Genomic DNA, 23,878 nt, shown 5'->3' on the forward strand with positions numbered 1-23,878 from the left:
GAGGTTCATTATGAGGATTTTTGCTGGAACGATTAGAAAGAAAAGAGGTACTATTTTTCCTGGGTTTGCTAGATGGGGACAGTGAAAGTGTGGTGCCTTCCTTCATACCACTAGAGAAGTCTATCTACCACCAAGGAAAATGAGGCTAATCTCAGAAAAAGCAGAGTCAAAACAAGGAGGATGAGAGCCCCAAAATTATTATTTGGGTAATTGAATTCACTAGTTTAAAGTCCCTGGACTTTTCAGTTACACAAGCCAATATATTACCTTTTGCAATGTTCAGTTTAAGTGAGTTCTGACAAATACAATGATGTACAAGAATAATGACGTATTAATGATACATGGAAAAAAGCAACACAAAAATTTTAAATATAGTAATGATCCCAGTTTTGTAAAACACTTATTAAAAAAATGCAGTAGGCCTATAATGCCAGCACTTTGGGAGGCTGAGGTGGGAGGATCACCTGAGCCCAGGAGTTCAACACCAGCCTGGCCAACATCGTGAAACCCCGTCTCTACTAAAAATACAAAAATTAGCCGGGCGTGGTGGTGTGTGTCTGTAGTCCCAGCTACTCAGGAGGCTGAGGCAGGAGGATCACCTGAGCCCAGGAGGTGGAGGCTACAAGGAGCTGTGATCACGCCACTGCACTCCACCCCGGGTGACAGAGCAAGACCCTGTCTCAAAAAAAAAAAAAAAAAAAAAGCAGAATAGAAACAATGATGACAGTTAAATGGTGAGATGAGAGTGAGAAACGCTGAATTTAACTTTATTCTGTATGTTTCACAAAGATGTCAGGGTCTGGGATTTTATCCAATTTACCATACTCACTCCACCAAATCAACTGGTAGGATCTCCATGAAACAGTAACAGGGTCATTTAGAAACCTGTTGCTGCCTCATGAACTGTCCTATGAAAATCCTATGAACTGTCCTCGGTTCCCCGGGGATACTGTCTGGCAAGGCTCCTTATCTCTCCAACTCATGTCACACCTTGGTTCCAGTTCTCATTTTTCAGGGGTGCGTGTTTGCTGCCGCCCACTCCATCCTCGCGTCCCACGCCCTCGCGATTCCTGCTCATCCTAGGGGCGCCAGCTTCGCTGGAGGACGCCCCGCTCTCCGGGTCCCCGCCTCGGTTCCAGGCCCAGCTGCAGGTGCCACCCAGGTTTCAGTCGCTGAGGAGCGGGAGAGCACTGCCAGCTCGCTGGGGTCCCCGCTGTCTCTGGCAAGTGGCTCCGCGCCGGGTGGGCTGGGGCGGCGGGGCGGGCGCAGCTGCTTCCCCGCCCCGGGGCGGCACCCGCGCTCGGGGCTGGCGGCTCCTCCCCGCCCGGCCGGGCCCAGCAGCCCTCGGAGCCCGGCGCAGCCGCCATGTCCTCCGGGGCCAGCGCGAGCGCCCTGCAGCGCTTGGTGGAGCAGCTCAAGTTGGAGGCTGGCGTGGAGAGGATCAAGGTGCGGGCCCCGGGTACCCACGCTCCGGTCCTTCCGCCCGCCGGGCGTGAGAAGAGGAGGCCGGCGGCCCGGACCGGGCGCCAGCGGGGGACTCGGTGGCGGCGGCGAGGCCTCGGCGGGGCGCGGGGGGCGGCGGGGTCCGCGGTGAGGGAGCGCGCCGGGCAAGCCGGGGGCCCGGGCCTGACGGGAGGAGGCCGCGCCTGGGGGGCCCCGCGGTCGTGGTCGGACCCGGTCCCTGGGGGTGTACCCACTGCAGGAGGCGGCCGTGGTCAGTTCCTCGGAGGGCGCACAGGATGCTGGCGACGCGCGGGCCGGGAGGGTAGACCCAGGGCTGGGGAGGCCACCGCAGGGCCGCGAATTGGTGATGGATTGGTAGGATGAGAGCGAGAGGGAGGAGAGCCAGGATGCTCGGGTTTCTGTCGTCGTGACTGGGTGGACGGCGCTGCCACCCGCCGAGATAGAGAGGAGGGGGAGCGGGTTTGGGGAAATGATGAGTTCGGTTGCGGACCTGGGGAGTCCGGGGAGCCATCCGTAGGTATTTGTCCTCATGGCCTGAAGCTCAGCGCCCAGGGCTGAAAGAGGTCATTCAAGTGCATGGGGGCGAAAAAGCCTCTTCTATGAAGAGCAGAGCTCAGAGCCTGGGACCCCGGGGACCAGCCACACCGATGGCCGTTGGCCGAGAGAAGAGAAAGTAAGAGACAGCAAGGTTTCCGAGCAAGGAAGTAGGGATTTCCAAAAACTGGGGGCTCAGTCAACATGTCCAGCGTTTAGTCAGTTGGCTAAAAGGCATCTGTTGTAGAGCTGTGTTTAGCAACGAGTGCAGCATTATTTGCCGAAGGTCTGTAAGAAGGAACACACCCATGGTAGTCCCTGTGCCTCAGTGGCGCCTTTGCTGTGTGCCTGGCACCGCTACAGGGAATAGGGTGGCTCTGGAGGGGAAGGTAAACAGCAACTTAACGGATACATAGCATCGTTTCACGTACTAAGTGGAGTGAAGATTATAAACAGGGTAAAGGGAGAGAGCTGTGGAATGCAGAGGTCTGGTGGCTTATGTGTTAGTAAAAGCAGAATCTGGACTGTCATAGGGTAGGCAGACTTTTTTCTTTTTAAAGAAATCTAGTTTTAAAGAGGAAATAACGTTTTTTTTTAACTTAGGAAATGAAAAGCCATGTTTTAGGGTTGAGAGGAAGGAACAAATTATATTTTTAGGTTCCAGGGAAGAAACAAATGGAAGCCAATTGCTAGTAGAGGAGACAGGGCTACGGGGAGCGGGGGATTGGTGGCACAGCTTCTGAGACAGGAAGAAAGAAGGTAAGGGTGTATGTAAAGTTAAGTTTCTAGATATGGGCTAAATTTGTATGGTGACACTTTTCTTTGTGAAATAGGAGGCCATGTTTTCTTCTAAGGCAGAGGAAAGGGGACTAAGGGAGTGGCCCTTGAGCAGGCACGTAGATGCGCTGTGACTGAAGACCCCGCTGCTGTGAGAAGGGAGACTGCTGGTCATATTTGTGATTTTCTTTTCCTGCAGCAATCTTTGACCATCCTGGAATGTGAGTGCTGAAGGTGAACGGTAGTTGAAAGAGGAGTGAGTTAGCAGGGGAGGTATGCCAGAAAGGTGGAGGTGGGGCCGGAGGGCAAGGTGTGTGAAGGTCTGGCCAGAAAGAGGCTGAGCCTAGATGGATAGAGAAGGAATGCAGCCAGCCTCCTGGTGATAGGTGAGACAGAGGGGAGGAGGTGATGCCTGGTGATCTTGGTGAGGTCAGAGCAGAACAAAGGAAGAATAAAGGAGGCAGCACCCTGGATGGGAAGGAGAGATTGTGATCAGAGAGTAGGATACTGGGGTGTAAAATTTCAGAAGTGGAGCAGTTACAGGTGTTGTAACTATATCTGTTTGCATTGAGAAGGCTGTTTGAGGGGAGGAAGTCAGGGAACTGAAACGAGGTTGTTGGAAATTCACAAAGACAATGTGGGGACATGAGGTGGAAAGGAAAACTGTGAGCCAGTCAGATGCCTGCCTACCCACCAAGTAGCTAAGAAAGAGGAAAGATGTTCTTTTTTTTTGAGATGGAGTTTCACTCTTGTTGCCCAGGTTGGAGTGCAATGGCATGATCTCAGCTCACTGCAACCTCTGCCTCCCAGGTTCAAGCAATTCTCCTGCCTCAGCCTCCCGAGTAGCTGGAATTACAGGCACCTGCCACCACATCCGCTAATTTTTTTTTTTTTTTTTTTTTTTTGTATTTTTAGTAGAGATGGAGTTTCACCATATTGGCCAGGCTGGTCTCGATCTCCTGACCTCAGGTGATCCTCCCGCCTCAAGCTCCCAAAGTGCTGGGATTACAGGCGTGAGCCACGGCACCTGGCCGGAAAGATATGCTTGTCTGCGTTTTAAAAATGATGATGAAACTGAGAGCCATATAAGTCAGGTGAATTGCCCAAGCTCACAGTAAGCTTATTTACTAATAGGATAATAAGCCTATTTAAGAGGCGTGCTCATAGAAGTATGATCTGGGGTACTTGGCAGGGCTTCTCTCAGACAATACCTTAGAGAGTCACAACATTCCAGGGTCTGGTCTACCTCACATCCTCATTCAGTGTTGGATATGCTTAGCATAGCCAGAGGTGTCTTCTCTTTGACAGACTTGCTATCTGAAAAATAAACCAAGACACCAATTTTCTAGCATATAATAGAGGACATCCCTTCCCAGCTATAGGAATGCTTGGTATCCTTCCAAGAACTCCTCCTTTAGAGGAGCCTCACAGAAGTTGCTGGGTAAACATGGGCTCAAACCAAGGAAAGTCAGGTAACCTGGGTGGAGGTTCTCCCACCTCCAGTGGCAGGGGACAGTTTGCAAGTATTTGGGCTTATAGTCTCCCAGCCCAGAGCCTCTCTCCCTTGCTAGTGTTAGAGAGATGCTGATCACGTTTACTCTTTTCTTATTTTCTCTGCATATCCCCTTACCTTAACTTTTTGACCGTGTTCTTGAGACTAGAGTTCAGTTAGTCTCATTTCTCCAGGGGTCCTGGAGACAGTGTCCTTCCACCTACCATGTGTGGAGTTTACCTGCTACCCCAATGCAAAGATAGTAAGCCTGAGCATAATTGATTCTCGATTTCTTTTGAATTAATAACTGGTATATATAACCATTAATTCCAATTATAATTCACATGAAAATGTCAGAGCTTCTATTGAGAGAAAAAGCAAACTTTAGCATTAGCCTGGTAATATTATATTATGGTTTTATATTCATATAATACAGAGTAAACTGTCATTACATTAATGCAACCTAAATTCCTAGAGCTGTCCAGAAACTTGGTAGCAATTGTGACATAAACAGTTAATTTTCCAGTTATTTGGAGGCTTGGAAAATTAACACAAACTAGTAGTAATACCTGAACAGCAATTGGAACCATTTTTGTACAATATGGGTGAATTTTATTCAAAACACCTTTTAATGCAAAAAAAAAAAAAAGTACAATGAGGAAAACCTCCAAGTAGAAATATGCATCCAATGGAAGATAAGAAAAGGGATAATGATATTGTATCAGTTAGTTTTTGCTGCCTGACAAACCACCCCAAAATTAAGTGGCTTCAAACATTTATACTCACAGTTCTTAGATGGACAATTTGAGCTAGGTTCAGGTGTACAGTTCTGCGGATCTTCTGGGCTCTCCCATACATCTGCAGTCAGATAGAATGTTAACTGGTGTTGGCTGGTGTCTGGGTGATTGAGAATGGCCCTCACTCACGTGTCTGCGGGTTGATAGGCAGGTGCTGGTTGTAGCTTACCGGTTCTTCTCTACAAGACCTCCAGGAGGCTATCTTGGGCTCCTTCAGATGGTTGTCTTACAGTTCCACCTGCACCAAGAGAGGTAGGTGCAGAGACTCTTGAGGACTAGCTTGGAACTTGCCCTTTATTTCTACCACATTCTACTGGTCAAAGTCAGCCCAGATTCTTTTCTTTTTTTGTTTTTTTGAGACGGAGTTTTGCTCTTGTCACCCAGCCTGGAGTGCAATGATGTGATCTCGGCTCACTGAAACCTCTGACTCCTGGGTTCAAGCGATTCTCCTGCCTCAGCCTCCTGAGTAGCTGGGATTACAGGTGCACGCCACCACACCCGGTTAATTTTTGTTTTTTTTTTGTTTTTTGTTTTTTTTTTAGTAGAGACAGGGTTTCACCATGTTGGTCAGGCTGGTGTCGAACTCCTGACCTCGTGATCCGCCCCCGCTCGGGCTCCCAAAGTGCTGGGATTACAGGTGTGAGCCACTGCGCCCGGCCACAGTCAGCCCAGATTCAAGGGGTGCGTCAATAGACTCTACCTCTTGGTGGAAGGAGCTGCAAACTATTGTGATCACGTTTGCAGTCTACCACAAATGTATTGCTATATGTTAGCGCTATTCTAATGGTTTTATGTGTGTGAACTCACTTAATTGTTACAGCAACCCAGAGAGGTGGGTTACTATTTCTAATAATTTCTCAGATGAGGAAACAGCTACTGAGATGTTGAGTAACTTGCCCAAGGTTATATAGGTAGTGGCAGAGCTGAATTTGAGTCCACGCAGTCTGGTTCCAGAGGCTATACTCCTAAACAATAAGCTATACCGCCTCAAAAGCAAGGCGGAAGAATTTTATCACTTGTTTGGAGCAGACTGAATAAGGCTTCAGACTTGTAAACATTAAGACAATTTGCTCATTTGGCAAACTTGGATATATCGATGCATGTTTTATATAAGTGAAAATTTGTAAAGGGAATGCTAGAATGAGCTATTTCTTTACCCATTCAGTCTCAAAACTAGATTTCTAAATGGATCAAAGATACAGCTTTTTCTTGCCTTTGTTGAATAAGCAACTAAACCAAAAAATATCTAAATTGAAGTTCATGGAAATTGTAACCTTTTCTCTTTGTAGTTCAATTATTAGAACTTTCAGCAGAAAGAGACTTTTGGAGGTCACAAAAAGTTGATATTTACCAAGTTGAATGATCATTTTCAGAATATCCTTGACTGCCGGATGGCTTGGCTGTGAGCAGTGTGCCATGTTGCTGTCGCTTTGTTTCAGGTCTCTCAGGCAGCTGCAGAGCTTCAACAGTACTGTATGCAGAATGCCTGCAAGGATGCCCTGCTGGTGGGTGTTCCAGCTGGAAGTAACCCCTTCCGGGAGCCCAGATCCTGTGCTTTACTCTGAAGACTCGTGAGTAATGATACACCATGATGTCTTGGGCCCGTAGCATTATCACAGGGCTTCCCAAAGGACTTGAGCAACTGAGTTTTGAATGTCTCCTATTCTTGGGGAAATTAAAATAACAGCTAGCAAAATGTACAACTTTCCCTGAAGGGTGATTCTAGTGCATAGTTACCTTGCCTGTAGAATACATCTAATTAGGACAGTCTGAAGTTTCTTTGGCACTAAGTCATGAGATGCCAACATCCTTCTGTACTTGAGCTCTTTGAGTTGGCTGGTAGTAATTTCTTTCTTTCTTTTTCTTTTCTTTTTTTTGAGACAGTCTCACTCTGTCACCCAGGCTGGAGTACAGTGGCGTGATCTTGGCTCACTGCAACCTCCATCTCCCAGGTTCAAGCAATTCTCTTGTCTCAGTCTCCTGAGTAGCTGGGACTACAGGTGCATGCCACCACGCCCGGCTAATGTTTGTATTTTTAGTAGAGATGGGGTTTCACCATATTGGTCAGGCTGGTCTCGAACTCCTGACCTCAGGTGATCCACCCGCCTCGGCCTCCTAAAGTGCTGGGATTACAGGCGTGAGCCACCACACCTGGCCAGTAATTTCTTGACCTTAAGCCCACCCTCTCTGTCCTTATAGCATCCTAGGGTTGGGATTTGCTACTTAGTGCTATCAACTGACTTGCTACTCTTGGGACTAAGGACTCCCCAGAGTGGGAGATGTGTTCCTGCCACCTGCTGTAATTTCTTTCCTAATGGTTTTCAGAATATGTCTCTGTTTTAATGGAGAAAGAAATGTAGCTACTGGGAAAAAGTGTGAGTGGGGTTAAAAGAGCTTTAAAAATTGATAAATGAAAACACCTCTCTGGTAGCGTATTAGAAATTTCTTTGGTTCGAATGCTTTGTATTGGGGTCATTTTCACAATGTGTTTCCCCCCTCACCCCCGAGACATCTTGCTCTGTCGCCCAGGCTGGAGTGCGGTGGTGCGACCTTGGCTCACTGCATCCTCTGTCTCCTGGGTTCAAGCAATTCTCCTGCCTCAGCCACCTGAGTAGCTGAAATTACAGGCGCATGCCACCAGGCTCGTCAAATTTTTTTGTACTTTTAGTAGAAATGGGGTTTCACCATGTTGGCTAGGCTGGTCTTGAACTGGCTGGTCTCAAACTCCTGACCTCGTGATCTGCCTGCCTTGGCCTCCCAAAGTGCTGGGATTACAGGTGTGACACAATGTTTTTTTAAGAGGACAAGGGCATGAATTATTAGAGTCTTTTGGGACCAACATATTTCAAATGATGTATTCTAAGGGGTATTTATACAGTAAGTAATTATCTCAGGTCCGTCTTCACAAGTAGCAAAAGGAAATTGTTCACATTTAAAAGAAGGAAGCAACCTATCAAATCTTATTGTACTTTTTAATGGAAAATGTTCATATTTATGGTGTTAAGATAATAGTCTTATGTTGGCATAGCATTTTTCTTTTTACAAAGCTTCCTTCTTCCCTCCCCTCCCCTCCCCTCCCCTCCACTCCCCTCCCCTCCCCTCCCCTCCTCTTCCCTCCTCTTCCCTCCTTCTTTCCTTCCTTCCCTTTTTTAAATTGAGATGGAGTCTCGCTCTGTCACCCATGCTGGAGTGCAGTGGCACGATCTTGGCTCACTGCAACTTCCACCTCCCGGGTTCAAGCAATTCTCCTGCCTCAGCCTCCCGAGTAGGTGGGACGGCAGGTGTGCAGCACCATGCCTGGCTAATTTTTGTATGTTTAGCAGAGATGAGATTTCACCATATTGCTCAGGCTGTTCTCAAACTCCTGACCTCAGGTGACCTGCCTGCCTCGGCCTCCCAAAGTGCTGGGATTACAGTCATGAGCCACTGCGCCCAGCCTTACAAAGCACTTTCATGGGTGCTGCTCATTCAGTGGTGTGGTTTAGATGTCTTTTGTATTCACCTGTTACTTTCATTTGTTTGTTTGTTTGTTTGTTTGAGACAGAGTTTCGCTCTTGTTGTCCAGGCTGCAGCACAGTGGTGCGATCTCAGCTCACCACAACCTCTGCCTCCCAGGTTCAAGCGATTCTCCTGCCTTAGCCTCCGTAGTAGCTGGGATTATAGGTGCCTGCCACCGTGCCCGGCTAATTTTTTTGTATTTTTAGTAGAGACAGGGTTTCTCCATGTTGGTCAGGCTGGTCTTGAACTCCTGATATCAGGTGATCTGCCCAGCTTGGCCTCCCAAAGTGTTGGGATTACAGTCATGAGCCACCGCGCCTGGCTCACCTGTTGCTATTTCGTGAATACTAAAGTACCCTATGAAATGATGACTAGTTAATTTTATAAATAAATCTTACTAAAGTGAAAACCAAACAAACTCTTTTTCCAGTAGGAGAGAAGTTCACTGAGGAATGCCTTCAAGCACAAAGTGATGAATGACTGCCTTCAAGTCTCAAGAAAACACTTTTCCCTAACTTTTAGAGATATTTCAGCCCTTTCCTGTGGCCTGGTCCTATAGCCAAAATCACAGATATTCATGAGTTTCTACTTGAGTGAGGAAACTGGGTGAAGGAATAGAGTTTTAAATAGTAATAGCTTGTTTTTTTGTGCAAGTACTTTTATACATAAGATAAACAAAAACCTTACCACCAAACATACCAAAATGCACCTCTTTCACAAGTGAGTTACTAAGATTTCTATACCTGGAATATCATGTATGTTTCATTTACTGGATGTTTACATTTTAGGAAGGAAAACAGTTTTGTTTATTTAAACAACTGAATACTTATAAACTGTTGTTCCTGGAAGACATTTATGCCATAAAAAATATGTTCTTTTCTCATGAATTTACAATTCCTAAATGAAGACCAGAAAGTACAAATTGCTGGGAGGAAGAATAGGCTTTATTAATCAACTGATGTCTTGATTTTTCTAAATGGGAAGATTGTTTTATTTTTAACACTAATTATGGGAGCAGATTCTTAGCAAACTTCTTTGGAAAAGTTAATGTTATGATGTGCATTAGGCTGCCCCATCATGTATATAAATGAAGCAGATTTGATCTTTGTATTCTTACGTTCCTCTACTTTGTAGTTGTGGCTGTACTTAAAGAAATACAGAATTTCATATGCTTAAAAATATTTAAAATGTGACCCACAGAACATTGTAAATGATTAAAAACTAACATGAAAATATTACAACCTAAAAGAATTCTTAACTTCACAAGTGTTTCACTTTGATGATGTGCCTTTGATTTAATTTGGGACACTTTTTTAGAAGGATACATTATTCGTGTTTGTAACAGTCTTTGAAGAGCTTGGAAATAAAATTTCTGCTTAATTAATCATTTTTCTATGACAGCAGTATTTTGTGTCTGATTTTGTATTAAGAACTCATGGATTTCTGTTTGCCTGTGAGATTGAGTGCTGGAAATGAGAGAGTGAAATTGTTGTTTTTAAGTCTTTGTAGAATTTTGCAAATGTCCTGAAAAATAGATAACTGTATAACATGAAGAAAATATCTCTATTAATGGCAACATTTGTTCTCTGAAATAGCTATATATAAACTCATAAATAAACAAAAATATCTGTGAGTGTAAGTAGTGTTACAATAGAGAAAATAGAAGTCATTAGATGGGAACTCCCTTAACTTTTAGCTACTAAACTTCTAGATCTGGTGATTGGAATCCCTTCCATTCAGTCATAATTCAGGCATCCCTTTTATAACCTATTTGTTCTCTGGATCTGTTTCACCTTCTCTGAAATTGCACACTACCAGTGATCCTTTCTCCTTCATCTTCAAGTTCTCTGCTGGACGCTTTCTTTTCTTTTCTTTTCTTTTCTCTTCTCTTTTCTTTCCTTTTCTTTTTTTGAGACAGGGTCTCACTTTGTCACCCAGGCTGGAGTGCAGTGGCGCTATCTCGGCTCACTGCAGCCTCAATCTCCTAGGTTCAAGTGTTCTTCCCACCTCTGCCCCCCAAGTAGTTGGGACTACAGGCGTGAACTATCACACCCGACTAATGTTTGTATTTTTTGTAGAGATGGGATTTCGCCATGTTGCCAGGCTGGTCTTGAACTCCTGAGCTCAAGCCATCCACCCACCTCAGCCTCCCAAAGTTCCGGGATTATAGGCGTAAGCCACTGCGCCTGGCTTCCAGTGGACCCTTTCTATTACAATTTAGCATGTTCCATTCTGTCTTAACAACAATAGCATTTTTTATTTATTATTTTATTTTATTTTATTTATTATTATTATTATACTTTAAGTTTTAGGGTACATGTGCACAATCTGCAGGTTAGTTACATATGTATACATGTGCCATGCTGGTGTGCTGCACCCATTAACTCGTCATTTAGCATTAGGTATATCTCTTAATGCTATCCCTCCCCCCTCCCCCCACCCCACAACAGTCCCCAGACTGTGATGTTCCCCTTCCTGTGTCCATGTGTTCTCATTGTTCAATTCCCATCTATGAGTGAGAATATGTGGTGTTTGGTTTTTTGTTCTTGCGATAGTTTACTGAGAATGATGATTTCCAATTTCATCCATGTCCCTACAAAGGACATGAACTCATCATTTTTTATGGCTGCATAGTATTCCATGGTGTATATGTGCCACATTTTCTTAATCCAGTCTATCATTGTTGGACATTTGGGTTGGTTCCAAGTCTTTGCTATTGTGAATAGTGCCGCAATAAACATGACGTGTGCATGTGTCTTTATAGCAGCATGATTTATAGTCCTTTGGGTATATACCCAGTAATGGGATGGCTGGGTCAAATGGTATTTCTAGTTCTAGATCCTTGAGGAATCGCCACACTGACTTCCACAAGGGTTGAACTAGTTTACAGTCCCACCAACAGTGTAAAAGTGTTCCTATTTCTCCACATCCTCTCCAGAACCTGTTGTTTCCTGACTTTTTAATGATCGCCATTCTAACTGGTGTGAGATGGTATCTCATTGTGGTTTTGATTTGCGTTTCTCTGATGGCCAGTGATGGTGAGCATTTTTTCGTGTGTTTTTTGGCTGCATAAATGTCTTCTTTTGAGAAGTGTCTGTTCATATCCTTCGCCCACTTTTTGATGGGGTTGTTTTTTTCTTGTAAATTTGTTTGAGTTCATTGTAGATTCTTGATATTAGTCCTTTGTCAGATGAGTAGGTTGCGAAAATTTTCTCCCATTTTGTAGGTTGCCTGTTCACTCTGATGGTGGTTTCTTTTGCTGTGCAGAAGCTCTTTAGTTTAATTAGATCCCATTTGTCAATTTTGGCTTCTGTTGCCATTGCTTTTGGTGTTTTAGACATGAAGTCCTTGCCCATGCCTATGTCCTGAATAAATCCTCATTGAAAAACAAAATTCTTTTTTGATTCCACTTTCCCCTTTCAGCAAATGTTTGATAAGATAGCACAATGAAACTATAAGCATCTCACTTACAGATGAATATAGTGCAAATGTCCTAGATATAAACTGATAAAATTCAGTAGTTAGAGAAAATACAGCCGGATAAAACTACTTTAACATAAGGAAATCTATCAATGTAATTCATTACTTGAATCACTTAAAGAAGGGAACCTATGCCAAAAAGTCATCTGATAAAATTCAATAGCTGTTCTGGGCTGGGTACAGTGGCTTACGCCTGTAATCCCAGCACTTTGGGAGGCCAAGGCAGGCAGATCACGAGGTCAGGAGATTGAGACCATCCTGGCCAACATGGTGAAACCCGTTTCTATTAAAATTCAAAAATTAGCTGGGCGTGGTGGCACGCCCCTGTAGTCCCAGCTACTCAGGAGTCTGGGGCAGGAGAATCGCTTGAACCTGGGAGGCGGAGGTTGCAGTGAGCCGAGATCACGCCACTGCACTCCAGCCTGGCAACACAGTGAGAGACCCTGTCTCAAAAAAAAAAAAAAAGCTGTTCTGAATAAAAACTAAGTGGATTCGTGAAATGAGAGTAGAAAGAAATTACTAAGATGATAAAGACAATTTTTCAAAACCAACAGCCAGTATCATACTACATGGTGAAAGGCTGACACATTCAGGATATCAGGAACAACACAAGAATACCTTTTATCACCACTATTATTCAGCATTGCTTTGGAAGTCTTAGCTAATGCAGTAAGCTGAAAAAATGAAATGAGGTAAACATTTTAGAAGAATTATCTGTATTTATGGGTTATATAATTGTACACCTTGAAAACTCGTGAGATTGTCGTATAAGAAATACTTGAATTTATAATAGAATTTGGGAGGCTAGCTGGATAAAAAAGACAGAAAAATAACGTTTTCTATACTGACAATAGCTAGCTTAAAATGGAAATGGAAATTATATTCCCTTTCTACTTTAATGATATAACTATAAAAATACTTGGGAATAAACTTAACAAAAGTGCAAGGGCCATAAAAAAGATTTTATTGATGTTATAAAATGGAGTGTAAATAAATGGAGGGACATGGCAATTCTAGGATATTAAGACAATTTTGGCCAGGTGCTGTGGCTCACACCTGTAATCTTAGCACTTTGTGGGGCCGAGATGGGTGAATTGCTTGAGATCAGGAGTTTGAGACCAGCCTGGGCAAGATGGCGAAACCCCATCTCAACAAAGGTGCAAAAATTAGCTGGATGTGGTGGTATGCACCTGTAGTCCCAGCTACTTGGGGGGCTGAGACAGGAAAATCGAATGAGCCCAGGAGGTTGAGGCTGCAGTGAGCTGTATTCACGCAACTGCACTCCAGCCTGGGCAACAAAGTGAGAATCTGTCTCGAAAAAACCAAAAAAAAAAAAAAAAAAAAAACCCAACAAAAAAAGACAATTTCATTAAAATGTCAATCTTACTAAATAAAATTTCTGCTTAATTAATCATTAATCATTGTGTGTGTGTGTGTGTGTGTGTGTGTGTGTGTAAAACATGAGGAGGGGATGGTCATGGTGGCTTATGCCTATAATCCCAGCCTAGGCAACATAGTGAGACCATGTCTCTATTTTTTTTTAATTAAAAAAAAAAAAAACTCTTGTAAAAATCATTACAGAGCAAAAAAAAAAAAAAAAAAACAACCAACAAACAAAAACAAAACAGAGCCAGGTATGGTGTTGTGCACTTGTAATCCCAGCTACTCGGGAGGCTGAGGCAGGAGAATCGTTTGAACCTGGGAGGCAGAGGTTGCAGTGAGCCAAGATCGCACAACTGCACTACAGAGAAAACACCTGCCATGTATAGGAGAGATAATGGGCTAATATCCCTAATATACAGAATATTCTGATTGCATAATGAGAAAAAAATGAGTAAAGGGTATGAAGAAGCAATTCACAGAGGAGAGAATCCAAACAAAAGGGCACATAACTCCACTAGTAAGCAGGGGAAATGTAAAGACAGTGATAATGAGGTGTATCATTTTTCAATCCCTCAAATTAGAAAACAAAAAATAAAAGTGCATATTCATTAAGAACTTACATGCCATGTTCTAAGTATTTATATGTATTAGGTCATTCACTCCTTATTGGTGTGACCTTGAACAAATCAAATTCTCTGGGTCTCAGTTTCATCACCCATAATTATTTTTTACATTTGGATAAGAATATCTTCTTTATTTGCTTTGCACAAATGTGGAAAGTGAGGCGCAGGTGAGTTGAACATCGTCCGTAATCCAACAGTTAATGGATGATAGAACTAGTATCCAATGTCGAGCAGTCTAGCTCTAGAGTCCACACCCTAAACCACTGTGCTGTGTACCATTGCTGGTGAGGATGAAGGAGACTGGGCAGTTTTATACCTTATTAGGGTGTAATGTGCTACAACCCTTTGGGAGAGGAATTTGGCAAAATCTCTGTAAATCCCAATCAGAAGGAAACAAGATTGAGGAGTCTGAGATCAGATTAACCCTCATGGCTTCAACTTAACTGTCATTCAGGTTTGGAGAGGCATGGTACAAGGAAGGAAAAATAAATAAATACAGAATTAAGGATGAGGATTATGTCTATACAAGAACATTGGATGTAGTTACTGGTACATGAAACTCACTGGAAACAAATAGATCAGAACCCATCAAATTTTTGAGGGGATTTGAGAAAACGGCACTAAAACTGTTGAAGTCGAATAAACTTAACTTGAGGCCCTTAAACTTACATTTCAGAACGTAAGTGGAGAAAGCTTTGTAGTCCCTAAGGAAGACACTCTCTTAAGGGGTCCAAGGAGAATAATGGATAAGGGAGGACTTCCAGAGGGAGGAGCTGAGGATGGGGTGAGGATGGAAAACCATGGATAAGGGTTTCTTCCAGAGAGTGAAATGACGACCTACCAGAGGAGGTCCTTCACATCTGCATGGCTGGATTTCAGAATGCTGACCGCTGACTTCTGTGTGTCTCTCATTCTTTCCCCTTCTACAGCGAAGTTCATTGAGTCTCTGCTCTGCTATTGTGTTTTTAATATTGGTATGTGAGAGTGGGGGAAATGACAATAGATAACCAAAAAGTTCCTAGGTCACTAGACTTTGAGGAGCCATATCTAGCCCCGATGGGGAAAAATGAGCATTACCTCATAATCCTGGTCTTTGAGCTGCCTGCAGTGACTAGCTTTGGTTTTCCTCTTTTGAGGTGGGACTCATTGTGTTCTGCATGTGAGAGGATGAATGAAATGGCTATTTGGGGACCAGAATGGTGGAGTGCGGTAGAGAAGAGACTTTCTAGCTCTTCACCAAATCCCATTTGTTTTTTCCTTCTGGGCACCCTGCTAGATAGATTACAATTTGCAGCCTCTTTTCTAGTTAGATGTGGCCATGTGCCTCTGGGCAGTGGAATGTTTTTGCTTTTCCCTTGTTTGCTGTCTGTTTGGAAGTAAATACCCTGGGTGGGCTGGCAACCGTATGTTGAAGATGACAGGCTCTCTCTGCGACTCTGCAAAGTGGAGTACTCTCCTTGCCCTAAGCAAGTGATCTCAAATGATCAATAAATAAATTTCTCAAATGTTAAGCCACTGAGGTTTCAGGGCTTTTCTGTTACAGCACCTAGTATTACTGTAACAAATACAACCTAGAAAGATATCTATGATATAGTAAGTACAGTCTTCCCTTAATATATGTGGGGGATTGGTTTTAGGATGCGCCCCTCCACCCCACTCCAGTTTACAAAAATCCACTCATACCAAGTCTGGCCCTGCAGAACCTGTGTATATGAAAAGTTGGCCCTCTCTATAAGTAGGTTTTGCAACCTGCAAATACTGTATTTTCTTCCTTCCTTCCTCCCTTCCTTCCTTCCTTTCTTTTTTTTTTTTTTTTTTGACAGAGTTTTGCTCTTTGTTGCCCAGGATGGAGTGCAATGGCACAATCTTGGCTCACTGCAAGCTCCACCTCCTGGGTTCAAGCGATTCTCCTGCCTCAGCCTCTTGAGTAGCTGGGATTACAGGTGCACACCATGATGCCCAGCTAATTTTTGTATTTTTTAGTAGAGACAGGGTTTCACAATGTTGGCCAGGCTGGTCTTGAACTCCTGACCTCAGGTGATCTGCCTGCCTCAGCCTCCCAAAGTGCTGGGATTACAAGTGTGAGCCAGCCCGCCTGGCCAAAATACTGTATTTTCTATTCACATGTTACTGAAATAAATCCACCTGTGAGTGGACCTGGTAGTTCAAATCCTTGTTGTTCAAGGGTCAACCGTATAACATTAAAGAAGTGGTAGCTTCAGCTTAGCTAAGTTGAGTTGACATCGTGGCCATATACCATGTCTTATATCCCCATATTCCCCATGTTCAACATAGTTGATATTTACAGCTTCACAGATGATAGTCAACTGTCATCTAAATCAAACGGCTTAGTTTTTAATTTCCTACTGCTTCATATTAAATTCATTTTTCTTCATAGTTATGCTAAAACTAAATAGGCTCAAGTCATCACACCAGAATCCCTTATTTAGCTTTTTGATTACTAAGTTAAGATGTTTCTATTTAGTTGCAGGGGCAGACAAGAATGGTGGATTGGTTACATTGACACTTTGGGTGTAGATAGATGGTGGTCAGTTTAAGATGTTCTGAGAAATCATTGCAAAAATCTTCACATGGGAGCTGAGATGCGCAGAAACTGCCATAGAGATGGTTTTTCTCTTTGATGAGAAGCAAGTGGGACTGATAATGACTACCATTATTATTTTTTTGAGATGGAGTCTTACTCTGTCACCCAGGCTGGAATGCAGTGGCATGATCTCGCCTCACCCCAACCTCCACCTCGCAGGTCCAAATGATCCTTCTGCCTCAGCCTCCTGAGTAGCTGGGATTACAGGTGTGCACCACTACTCTTGGCTAACTTTTTTATTTTTAGTAGAGATGAGGTTTCACCATGTTGGCCAGGCTGGTCTCGAACTCCTGACCTCAAGTGATCTGCATGCCTCAGCCTTCCAAAGTGCTGGGATTACAGGCATGAGCCACCACATCTGGCCATGACTACTATTCTTCAGTAAGGTGTACTGCATTCTTTCTGCCCCTTCCAAAAATTGCTGTCTAAAGCTTTTTGTTCAAAATTTGTTTGGATTATTGTCCTGTATCAAACAGATATTTGTTAAAAGTTCCTTTAATTTTTATTTATCTAGTTATTTACCTAGAAAAAGCTAGTCTCAGCATTTCTAAATAAGATTTTTTAAAAAAGATTGTGACTGGAATATCACCATAAATCCTCTGTGGAAACAAAACAATTCCATATATCATGTTAAGTTTACCCTAACTGATTGAGGGATGGTATTTGCCTATAAAATCAAACAGTTCCAAAATACCTTCTATCAACAGGATGGTTTGGAATCCCGTAACAGTGGTATTCCATCCCATAGAAGTAGCATAAGCTTCCCCTCACAGCTCCTTTAATTCTAGATTGTTACAGGATGTAATGCACATTTTTTTTTAACCTTCTCATTTTGCAGGTCCCTTAGTATTACCAGGTAATTCTGCAAATACACTTTCTCTTTTTTTGCCATTTAATATAGATCATGGATCCAAAATGGACCCCCACGTTGATCCCTTTCTTTATGGGTATTATGTTTGAATTAGGAATAAGTCCAATAATTGCCTCAATACATGCCATTTTTTTCTCAGCCCTCATTTTGGATTACTATAGTTTGCACTCTTCACCCCCCTCAACCCAGGCTACTCTACTTATTAAAATTGTTGGATCCCTCGTTTTAGGGCAGGCCTAATTATTGGGGGTAGATAAGGAGTCTCCTATTGTGAGAGGCAAGGAAATGGGACATTCTGGTATTTTTCCCCAGTTATCTTCTGAGTCTCAGTGGCAAGGGAAGGAATATCTTATGCCCATCCACAATTGGAAGAGACAGCTGATGTTTGGTGAGGCCTACAGACTTGGGCTGGGCTTAGGGGACTTGGAGTAAATCCCCTCAAAAGACCTCAGAGGTGAGCATCACTATCACCAGCAATGAATTGAAGGGCCAGCAATTCCCATTAGAACCCTATGCGGATGTTGTATTTTGTGCTGTATTCTTACACTGTATGCAGTATTTTATACTGTATGTTTACTGTATCCTTTTATGTTTAGACACACAAATACTTACCATTGTGTTTCAATTGCCTACAATATTCAGTGCAGTAATGTACTGTACAGGTTTGTAGCCTACAAGCAATAAGTTATACCATATAGCTTAGGTGTGTAGTGGGCTACCCCACCTAGGTTTGTGAATTACGCTCTATCATGTCCACACAATGATGAAATCGCCTAATGATGCATTTCTGAGAATGTATTCCTGTAGTAAGCATGCATGACGGTGAAAGTGTAGTAGAAAGAGGAAAGTAGGACAGGCGGTGTTAAGTCAAGTTAAGCTTGTTTCAAAAAGGAAGAAGTGATTAATAGTATCAAATGCTGAAGAGAGGTCAATTAAGGTGATGTCTGAATGTCCTTTGGATCTAAGAAGGTAGAGGTTAATTATGGTGGTGATAGGGTGATAATTTCAGAAGTCAGGAAATAAAGGTGGATTATACTTGTGGTCTTCAAACATTTTTGCTTATATGCAACCTAAATGAAATAATGTCAACCCTGTGTACCTCCATTTTACAGTTGGCATCTAAATGTTTATCATAAGTTTAAATATATATAATATATATCATCATAAGTTTATATATATCATCATAAGTTTATAACTTATATAATTTTATTAAAATTCTAGCATTTTAACATGAAATTATTTCATTCTTCTTTTAAATATATTCAATGGAATACAAATACCATCATCATTTGAAACCTACCATCATCCATTTAAATAATATACAAACCATACTCTCCTTTAGTCAGAAATTTTACATGATTCTTTTTTCTTCTCTAAAATCATACTTCCAATTTAATTTCTCCACAAAATTTAATCCTGTCTCAATTACCCTTTTATTGCCTCTCATCTCCAAAGTCATACTTCATTGTTTTTGTGAAAATGGATCGGGATCCTTTAAATATCTTTTCTTTGCCAATTGGCATAATGCTGATTTGTTCATAGGAGGTGTTAGAGAGATATTCCAGGAGGAAGGAATGGGTATGTCTTCCTGGGTCTCATATGGTTTTCGCCAATGCTAGGCAAAGTGCAGCTTTTTCTAGCTCTTCATGAAGGCAGTAGTGCTATAGCTGGGAGCCTCAGACAATGTGGCTCTGAGTCTTAGCCCAGGCTGCTGCTCCTCATATCCTCTCCTCAGTGCCTCATGCGTACTTGCCGGGGCCCTGCAGTGATGGCCATTTAGTAAGCCAGCCAACTGACCTCTGCTCTGCACCAAAGCCCAGAGCTTTCTAAGCCCAAGCTATACATAGAAGTGTGTTAGGTTTTGATAGAGGGCAATCTGTTTATCTCCTGGTTTCAGCAATGCCCACAGTGGTGCCGCAACTCTCTCCATGTCCCCCACCTCCATCAATTCTGGCTCTCCTGTGTGCAAAAGGTTTTTTCTCCACAGCCCTCCTGTCATGAACATTGTGTGCTCCAGGCCTTATCCTGCCTACCAGCCTTGGCTTGCCAATGCCCCAAAGGGTTGTTCTTGTTTTCCCAGCAATTATGGACCAATTCTGGCCCCAAATAAAATAAAATTTCTTTGTTGTCCAGTGGGCTACAACCACACCTTCTTCAAAGAGGTCTTCAAATAGGTGACCAGGTTTGTCTTTCTTTTGGGCTCTCCCTCAACTTTAGGGTACCCTTAGAGTTCTCATTCACAGCTTAAAATTTTTTTATATTAAATTTCCCCTATTTAAATTACCATGCAGTTTCTCTCTTGGTTGAACCCAGATTGATGCAAATCCTAATGTAATGTTTATGCTTGAAAGCCTTTTATGATCAACCTATCATACTTCTCTGTAATAGGATATAAATTGAAATAATTAAAAAATATTCTTGTGACCTTAAGACTAAGTTAAATCATTTTTCTTAATTACTAATTCAATTAATTTAAGTACAAATATTCAAAACCACATAAATATATTACAAATTTTGATAATTAAATATAAAAAGAAAATACATATTACAAATGCATGACATTACTTAACTAAGAAGGTAGAGAAAGGAGGGGCTGACTTTGGAAATGACTGGAACTGAAGACAAATGGATTGTTCATAAGCATTGTACACTAGTTGGTGAAGTTGTTTCTCATGGGGTATGGGTTAACAAATCTGAACCTACCATAGATGTATATTGGGATTGAACAAAAAAGTAAATGGATAGAGGATGGTGGGAGTTAAGTGTCTCCCTGTTGGAGTAGGGTGTGGGTTTACAGATAAGCAAGCAGGGAAGCTATAATGAACCATGTGGTACTGGATTAGAATACAAACATAAGAATGAACTCATGTTTATCTTTCTTTTTTCTTTCTTTTCTTTTTTCTTTTTTTTTTTTTTTTTTTAGATGGAGCCTCGCTCTGTCACCAGGCTGGAGTGCTATGGCGCGATCTCAGCTCACTGCAACCTCCAACTCCCTGGTTCAAGCGGTTCTTCTGCCTCAGCCTCCTAAGTAGCTGGCATTACAGGCACATGCCATCACGCCCAGCTAATTTTTTTGTATTTTAATAGAGACGGAGTTTCACTATGTTGGCCAGGATGGACTTGATCTCCTGACTTCGTGACCCACCCGCCTTGGCCTCTGAAAGTGCTGGGATTACAGGTGTGAGCCACTGCGCCCGGCTGAACTCATGTTTATCTTAATATAGATACTGATGGATAGATAAACTTGTAGATATATGTATATACAGAGATAACTATAACACATCTATTTCTAGCTCTGTTTGCTTAGAGGGCCTTGGAGCAAGGACACTCCAGTAGCAATGAGCATATCCAGTGCCCAGATTTTGGTTGCTAATACCATTCTCCAATAAAGGGTACTAGAGCTCCTTGGAGAAATGACTGATCCTAGAGCTGGGGCAATGAATATACTAGATGAGTCTTGATATCTTGTAATGTGAGAAAGTAAAGAAGTGGTCAAAAACCAAAATGGTGGGGATTTATCTAAGGAACATAGGAGCAAACTGAAAGAGCTCCCAGTGGCTAAACCTGGAATAATTTGAACTATATATATATATATATATATATTTGTTTTTTTTGAGGCAGAGTCTCACTCTGTTGCCCAGGCTGGAGTTCAATGGCATGATCTTGGCTCACTACAACCTCTGCCTCCTGGGTTCAAGAGATTGTCATGTCTCAGCCTCCCAAGTAGCTGGGATTACAGGGGTATGCCACCACACCCGGCTAATTTTTGTATTTTTAATAGAGATACAGTTTTACCATGTTGGCCAGGCTGGTCTGGAACCCCTGACCATAAGTGATTCACCTTCCTCGCCCTCCCAAAGTTCTGGGATTAAAGACATGAGCCACCACTCCTGGCTAATAATACTTTTAAAATGTCATATTGGATTATAAACCTGTCTTAGTCCATTTTATGTGGTATAACAGAATACTACAGACTAGGTAATTTATAATGAAGAGAAATTTATTTGGCTCACTGTTCTGGAGGCTGGGAAGTCCGAAAGCATGGCACGAGCATCTGGCAAGGACCCTCTTGCTGTGTCATCCCATGGAAGAGACAGAAGGGCAAGAGAGTGCAATAGGGCAATAGAGAAAGGGGGCTCAATTCATCCTTTTTATCAGGAACTCACTCCTATGGTACTAACTAACTCCTGCAATAATACCTTTAATCCATTCATGAGGGCAGAGCCTAATAAGCTCTTAAAGATCCTTCCTCTCAAAACCGTTGCATTGGGAATTAAGTTCTTAACACTTGCCTATTGGGGATCATGTTCAAACCATAGCAAGCCCTTAGTATACATAAATATCTATGAGTAAGTACTATATAAATAAATAATTGAATAAGTAAATAAATTGGGGGAGAAGAGATAAATCTCCTGTATAGAAAGCTTCCAAATAATTTATGTAGATACTCTTTCCTCAAGGAGGTGGAACATAAATCCCTACCCCTTAAGTGTGGACTACACTTAGCAACTTATTTCCAAAAAGTACAATATGGAAAAGGGTAGGGAGTAACTTTTTAATGGGAAACCTGGCAAATGGTACCTTATCTAGGTGATGAAATTTAACATAATCAGTGATAAGTCATGTTGATAATATGTACCTTTGATATGATGTATTGAGAATGAAACTTTAACTCGTTATGTAGTTTTCCTCCTCAAAGCACGTAACCCAAGTCTAATCACGAGGAAAACATCAGACAAATCCAAATTGAGCAATATTCTATAAAATACCTGACCAGTATTCCTTAAAACTTCAAGGTCATAAAAAAAAAAGGCAAGTTTGAGAAACTGTCACAGCTAAGAGGAGCTCAAGGAGATATGATGACTAAATCTAATGATATATCCTACATGAGGGTATATATATCCTATATAAGGATATATCCTACATGAGATCCTATAACATAAATAGGACATTAAAGAAAAACTAATGAGTTCTGAATAAAGGATGGTGTTTAGTTAATAATAATGTATCAATATTGGTTCATTAGTTGTGACCAATGTACCATAGTAATAATAATGTAAGATATTAATAATAGGAGAAATTTGGTGTTTTATATTTGGGAACTCTTTATACTATTTTTATAACTTTTCTGTTAATCTATTCTAAAATTGAGAGATTATTTAAATTTTGGCTGGGCACGGTGGCTCACGCCTGTAATCCCAGCACTTTGGGAGGCCGAGGCAGTTGGATCACCTGAGGTCAGGAGTTCGAGACCAGCCTGACCAATATGGTGGAACCCTGTCTCTACTAAAAATACAAAAAATCAGCCGGGCATGGTGGCTTGCGCCTGTAGTCCCAGCTACTTGGGAGGCTGTGACACGAGAATTGCTTGAACCCAGGAGGCGGAGTTTGCAGTGAGCCGAGATCACGCCACTGTACTCCAGCCTGGGTGACAGAGCAAAACTCTATCTCAAAAAAAAAAAGAAAGAAAAGAAAAAGAAAATTTATTTAAATTTTAAAAAGTAAATGTAACGGAAATGCATCTCTTAGTGAGATGAATGGGATGTTATGGTGGTTTAAAGGAGATTTTGCTGATCCCAATATTTCAAATTATTCCTTTATTTATTGCTCTGGTAGTATTTAGATCTTAGGTCTCGGCTTAGTAAGATTCAGGATGGGTGACAGATATATATTTATTTCACAAAGTGGAAGGACAATTGTAAAAGTGGAGGATAGAAAAAAAGAACCATTGTGATGTGTAGGTCTCAGGTGCGCTCTCTGGCTTGGGAAAGAGTACCTGTGGAAATTGAAGCACTGGAAATTTACTCTTTTAAAACTGTTGGTGCCTATGTACTCACTCCTTGAAATGTCTTTGTAATATGCCCTAACGGTAGGTGTACCTCAGTCTAAAGACTTCTGATATATATCATCTTGGGAAGTTCAGCTGTGAAAGAGAACAGAGCAGGAGTAGTTGGAGAGGATATGAAGTCTAGAAAAGCTTCCTTCAGAAGCTTAAGTACATTTAAATGTCAAAGGGAAGGCCATTGTTGAGGGGAGGAAGGAAGGGAGACCCCATGTGGACTTCAGGTTTAGCCTCAGAGTTTTGAACACGGTTTAGAGAAAGCTCTATATAGGGGTTATATGCACAGCTCAATTTATGATAAAATGTACTTTGTGTCCCATTTACAATGTTAACATTATAACATTATCATTATTATGGTCACTGCCTTGCATACTTTGTCAACTCCCTTGCCCCACTCTCACTTTTGCTTCCTTACACAGTCTTGACTAAGCCACAGCCCTTTTTTGTTTGTTTGTTTGTTTGTTTGAGATGGAGTCTCACTCTGCCGTCCAGGCTGTAGTGCAGTGGCGGGA

At 42.2% G+C, this 23,878-nt stretch overlaps 1 protein-coding gene across 3 annotated transcripts; it reads left to right on the forward strand.

The window, feature by feature from the left end:
• The first annotated feature begins 1,278 nt into the window (after positions 1-1,278).
• Positions 1,279-22,340, forward strand: GNG10 (G protein subunit gamma 10). Of its 3 annotated transcripts, none has more exons than XM_024252092.3 (3): positions 1,279-1,446; positions 6,504-6,635; positions 8,993-9,946. In XM_024252092.3, the coding sequence occupies exons 1-2, from the start codon at positions 1,366-1,368 to the stop codon at positions 6,627-6,629; spliced, it is 207 nt and encodes a 68-aa protein (XP_024107860.3). In that variant the 5' UTR covers positions 1,279-1,365; the 3' UTR covers positions 6,630-6,635; positions 8,993-9,946. The 3 variants fall into 3 exon arrangements, with proteins under 3 accessions (XP_024107860.3, XP_024107861.3, XP_054376420.2); XM_024252093.3 differs by having other exon boundaries at positions 1,298-1,446; positions 8,996-9,946; XM_054520445.2 differs by lacking the exon at positions 8,993-9,946 and adding an exon at positions 20,448-22,340 and having other exon boundaries at positions 1,305-1,446.
• Positions 22,341-23,878: the final 1,538 nt, after the last annotated feature.

Source organism: Pongo abelii, chromosome 13, assembly GCF_028885655.2.
Source record: "Pongo abelii isolate AG06213 chromosome 13, NHGRI_mPonAbe1-v2.0_pri, whole genome shotgun sequence".
Lineage (NCBI taxonomy): Eukaryota > Metazoa > Chordata > Mammalia > Primates > Hominidae > Pongo > Pongo abelii.

Excerpts from the sequence above, each read along its gene's own strand:
- GNG10 (XM_024252092.3), top strand. The coding sequence starts at position 1,366 with ATGTCCTCCGGGGCCAGCGCGAGCGCCCTGCAGCGCTTGGTGGAGCAG. Across the intron at positions 1,447-6,503 it reads CTGGCGTGGAGAGGATCAAG|GTCTCTCAGGCAGCTGCAGA; the intron begins GTGCGGGCCCCG and ends GCTTTGTTTCAG.